This window comes from Sinocyclocheilus grahami, unplaced genomic scaffold (assembly GCF_001515645.1).
Source record: "Sinocyclocheilus grahami isolate Dianchi unplaced genomic scaffold, SAMN03320097.WGS_v1.1 scaffold77.1, whole genome shotgun sequence".
In the NCBI taxonomy this organism is placed as follows: domain Eukaryota; kingdom Metazoa; phylum Chordata; class Actinopteri; order Cypriniformes; family Cyprinidae; genus Sinocyclocheilus; species Sinocyclocheilus grahami.
The window spans coordinates 1,937,117-1,942,578 of record NW_015505256.1 but is presented as its reverse complement, the minus strand read 5'-3'; the positions used below and the strand labels follow the sequence as shown (position 1 = coordinate 1,942,578).

At 41.2% G+C, this 5,462-nt stretch overlaps 1 protein-coding gene across 1 annotated transcript; it reads right to left on the bottom strand.

The window, feature by feature from the left end:
- Positions 1-2,142: 2,142 nt before the first annotated feature.
- On the bottom strand, positions 2,143-3,714 carry LOC107586113 (cdc42 effector protein 3-like). Its single transcript, XM_016273344.1, has one exon. It carries the CDS (start codon positions 3,481-3,483, stop codon positions 2,578-2,580), a length of 906 nt encoding a protein of 301 aa, XP_016128830.1. The 5' UTR covers positions 3,484-3,714; the 3' UTR covers positions 2,143-2,577.
- Between the last annotated feature and the right edge of the window lie 1,748 nt (positions 3,715-5,462).

Genomic DNA, 5,462 nt, shown 5'->3' with positions numbered 1-5,462 from the left:
CAGTTGTTCTTCTCCTTAGCCCAGGTAAGACGCCTCTGATGTTGTCTGTGGTTCAGGAGTGGCTTAACAAGAGGAATACGACAACTGTAGCCAAATTCCTTGACACGTCTGTGTGTGGTGGCTCTTGATGCCTTGACCCCAGCCTCAGTCCATTCCTTGAGAAGTTCACTCAAATTCTTGAATTGATTTTGCTTGACAATCCTCATAAGGCTGCGGTTCTCTTGGCTGGTTGTGCCTCTTTTTCTTCCACACTTTTTCCTTCCACTCAACTTTGTTAACATGCTTGGATACCGCACTCTGTGAACAGCCAGCTTCTTTGGCAATTAATGTTTGTGGCTTACCCTCCTTGTGAAGGGTGTCAGTGATTGTCTTCTGGACAACTGTCAGATCAGCAGTCTTCCCCATGATTGTGTAGCCTAGTGAACCAAACTGAGAGGCCATTTTGAAGGCTCAGGAAACCTTTGCAGGTGTTTTGAGTTGATTAGCTGATTGGCATGTCACCATATTCTAATTTGTTGAGGTAGTGAATTGGTGGGTTTTTGTTAAATGTGAGCCAAAATCATCACAATTAAAAGAACCAAAGACTTAAACTACTTCAGTCTGTGTGCATTGAATTTATCTAATACACAAAGTTTCACAATTTGAGTTGAATTACTGAAATAAATGAACTTTTCCACGACATTCTAATTTATTGAGATGCACCTGTATGTAGCCTACACAATAATAATCTTTTACATTGCAATCCTTTAATTTTTAATATTTGGCATGTTTGTGTGCTGCTGTGCGTCCCTGTGTGTGTAATAAGCAGGACCTGCCTATACTAAAGCACTCTTTAAATAACAAAAAAACTACTGCGCCATTGAGTTTAGACCAGGTTTTAGTTGGTTAATGGTGCAGTCTATTTCAGTTGCCTCAAAATAGCAAGGCGCCAACAATGCGCCTGAATACACCTCATTTTCAGACCAGCACGCCCATGAGCGCACAAATGGGCGCAAATGCATTTGCTGTTTAAACAACGCGGTGCAGGACGTGAAAATAATCACTAGATTGGGCTGAAACTAGCAAAAAACACTTGCGTCGCGCCTGGCGCCGCATTGCACCGGGTGTATGATAGAACCCTTAGTGTGGGATCAGTCAAAGAGCAGAGAATGGGTACAACTTTCTTAAGGGCAGTTGTTCAATTTTTGTGGACTTCTGCAGAAGCAGATTCCATGGAAAGTTTGAAACCTGAATGAAAAAGCTGAATTATGTTGCAGCTGTCTGGCACTCAGACTCTACAGTATTGCTGCAAACAAACCTCTGCGTCACCAAGACACTGCAGTAGTCATATCTCCTTGTACAGGACAAAGTTTGTCTTCAGGCTGTTCACTTTTATGACCACGTAGAGCATGACCCTCTGCCTCAGTCCATTGGCTTTATTTATGGCCGTGCTCTTTGTTTTCTCATAGGAATGCTGAGAATGCTACATGCTGCTCTTTCTCTGTCCCAACAAGTCACAAACGAATAGTACTGGCATATCCTTTTAGACACAATCTCACCCACATGCACTCCTACTACAGGACACAATCTGAGGAATGTAAGATGCTAACAAGACAAGTCAATTTCTCTTTGTTTTTCTCCATCGCCCTCATTTTTTGCTGTCCACCTACGTACACATCTGCTGCAATATCTGACTGATTTTATAAAATGAAGTGACACACTTTGAACATCATATAGGGATCACTCAATATGGTAAACTGGGGAAAGTTATGACACTTTTTACTCCAATGAATATTTCTCTTGGTAGGTTTATTGCTGAAAGTGAACACATACTATTTTGTGATAACATGACCCAGTGATAGGTCATGTTTTCTTGCTGTATGGGGCAAGTTGTCAAAATGGGAACCTGCATTTAAATAGCCTATTATAGGATTTTCAGCAAGATTTAAACAGTTAAACATTTATAAAGAACAGAATAATATACAAAACCACTGATATTTTTGAACTTCAGAGTTTCTAGTTACTGATGCATAGTCTTTGTGAAAACTAGCCCCAGTCGTCCCTATTCTGAAATAACAAAAAAGAGTAACAAAACAATCAAAAATAATAATAAACTAAAAGAGAGTTGTTTATTTATTCATTTATTTCATATTTAGCTTCACAACGTAAAAACATATATGCTCTAGGTATATGCCTTTAAGATTTGGTAGTGTGGTTAATGAAACTGTCAGTATACATATATCTGTGTGTGAAGGACGTTGGGATGGGAACATTGTATATGTTTGCAGAAATGTACACATTATCACACTGACCTTTATATGATGTTGTGGATGAACAACAGTACACAGAAAAAGCCTTGTTTGATTTGCATGTACATCATCAGAATCAATGCATGCTTAAACTTAACTTAAAAGGCACAGCGGCTGTGTGTCAATTGCATTATTTTTGCAAAACAAGGTGAGCAAGACACTCCGAAGCTAAAGACAAAAAACTTACTCTGGGAAGGAAAGTTCAGCCTCTTCAGCTCAGTATTGCCATGTCATGTTTATGGGCTCAAGACAAATAGATCCCCTTTTAGCTCTCAGTAAAAGTCACTTTCTAAGACACCGGCTTATTCATGATATCGAGTACATCATCCAAAATGGATGGGCCCAAGTCGAGTTCAAGAGAGAAAAGGGATCCTGTGATTTGAGTGAGCGACTCCTGTGAGTGGCTTTTGCTTTTGGAGATTTCAAAGTCCGAATCGCATAGACGACCCTCTTCAACACCACTATCTCTGTCCACCCAGTCGCCCTTGAAGCCGAACATCTCCTGTTCATACTCAAAGACCGAATCGCCATTGTTACCATTGCTAAAGTTCCCATTGGCATCACTGCTTCCATTAACAAAGACAGACAAAAATGTTTCAAGCTTGTTTTCACTGCTGTGCATCTTCTTCTTCGCAAATGATTTCTCAGGCATCTCAGTGCGGTCAATCAAAGGTTCGTCCTCCTCCGGGACGGGGCTGGGGTCACTCCTCAAGGCATTGATGGATTGAAGCAGAGTCTCCATCTGCAGGATTTCCAGATCTTCAGAACCAGTTGGCGGAGTAGATGGCTCAGACAGGCGATCCTGGGTCATGGGAAACACGGTGGTGGAAATCAAAGGTAGAGTCAGTGCTTGGCTGCCCCCGATGGTTGGGAGCGAGATTGCGTTCTTCAAGACTGGCGATGGAGTTTCGACGCTAGATGCATCTGAGGTGCTATTAGCTCTTGTGAACTCCCCGTGGATGCCATATTGAGGTCGAGTACGACCACCTTTCCCTGGTAGAAGCTCAAACTTTCCTTGCAGGAATGACATGTCACCGAAGGCGTCGCATTCACCGCCCTTTCCAATGTGGATAGTGTGTCGAAAGTCCCCGAGAGGCGGGCTGATCATATCCGGGGATAAAATGTCCCTCAGACGGCATTTCTTTCCCTTCTTACTGTAGTTGGATTTTAGGTAGATGGGCGTTTTGGCAGGCATCCCTGCTATAGAGTCTAGCGGGTATGGAGAGGAACGGGGAACGCCCTGGAAGTTCAGATCTCCTCGACTGAGCGATAAACTTGCTGGAGTCTTGCAAAGTAGAAGTGCAGGGGTTACATTCTCAGAGAGCAGCTGTTTTAAATGCGTCCTCAATCCTCACTGAAGATAATCCAGCTCAAATGTTTGGATTAATGTCTTTCACCTGGATAGATGGAGAAATAATTTAGTTTTCTTTGTACTCAGCATCAAAGATATCGCAATTGTGTTCATAAATCCAATACTGAAATTCATTTAACTGTCACATGTATCTTAAGCATGTACAAAGATCAAAGAAAGTATTTATCTCTGTCTGAAACCATCTTTTGGAGATGCTGCAGGCAGACAGAAAGATAGACACAAATTCACATTAGGGATTTTGAAAAAATAAAAACCTTACCCAAGTTAATACAATAAAAGTATGCTTCTTTGTAAAGCCAGAATAATGAGAAAATCTGTTGTTGTCATTTCAAAATGACTGTATGTTTACATGTTTTAATTAACACCACAAGCTTTAAAGATAAAAATAGGATTTCTAGAGATAATGTAGTAATTGCAGAGAGTTTCATAGAGGCTTTAGAGAGAGGAGAGCTGGAATAGACAAATAGGAGAGAAAGAAAGAGAGAGAGAAGGGTAACCACAGATCATAAGAGGGAGAGAGACTTCTTGCCCATTTATGGACATATTAACTTTTGAGAGGCCTTTAAACACTGACCCTCACTGACAGACTGCAAACAATCCCTAAAGCAACGACTGGGCCAAGGCTAGCCAAATATGTATGACTGAAAAAACATCCACATTCCCTCGGCAGCAGAGCCCAACGTCCTCTCGCTCCTTTAAGACCCACTTCACTAAACCGTTGAAGACCTGGGGCCGTTTTCATTTCAACAGAGCATCTTACGTGAAAACATAAATATGGTGATGTTAACAAAATGTTACGTTAAAAAAAGACTTGTTTAGTTTAAGTTAACAAAATGACTGACTTAGTTGACTACATCCAACAGATGCTTCAATCTACTCAAATAGTACATTTCAGCAATGACATTTTGGAATTAGCAACGGAGGCTTGAGATGAGATGCACGTGTAAGAAAATAGTCCTACATGCAAAACCTGACGAATGTCTTGAAATACATCATCTGAACAATGTCTTGATGATAACTGTGGTATAAGCATTGACTCCAGGCGGTTGAATTATTAGAAAAATAGCACACACAGAGGTGTGACCCCTTTGTGTTGTGGCCACCTTACCATTTCGGGTGTGCATTATTTTTCTAATAATTCAACGGCCTGTTGTCAGTTATTCCTTACATATACTACAATATCATACATCTGTGTCCAAATACGGTTTGAGGTCATTGTATATTAAAATACCATGCAATAACCATCTGATAACATGGAGCCACCACAGTACTTAAAATGATGTCATTGCTCACTGATCCACATCCCCTGAAGATCCCGGTTAGAGACAGCCAGGGAGGACACCGTTTACAAAACACCAGAAATTCCATTTCCTAGGGATACACGACTCCCCTGTGGTAACGTCTTAACAAATCGCACAGCTGATAAACAACAGAAGTATGATGAAAGTGAGCTCCAGTACAGTCCTTGACAATGATGTAGGCTAGACTGTTTGAGTCTGGATGAATGGCATTATTCTGGTCGTCATACAATCTTTGTGTTTTCTTATGCACATCTCTTTTTGCACCAGCTCAGAGGTCGCCTTGTGAGTTCATAGGGCTTTAAAAGCATTTTTGGACTCTGACGCAGTGAAACACAAATAAACCTCAATGGAGCACTGAACGGAAAACTATTTTTAAATGTGACAAGCATCATCAGGATGGCCGAGGAATGTGTGGCTGCACAAGTGTGTCAGTGATAGAGAAAAATGTGCGTGTGTGTGTGTGTGTGTGTGTGTGCACAGAAGGAAGGCTGCAGTGCTTCT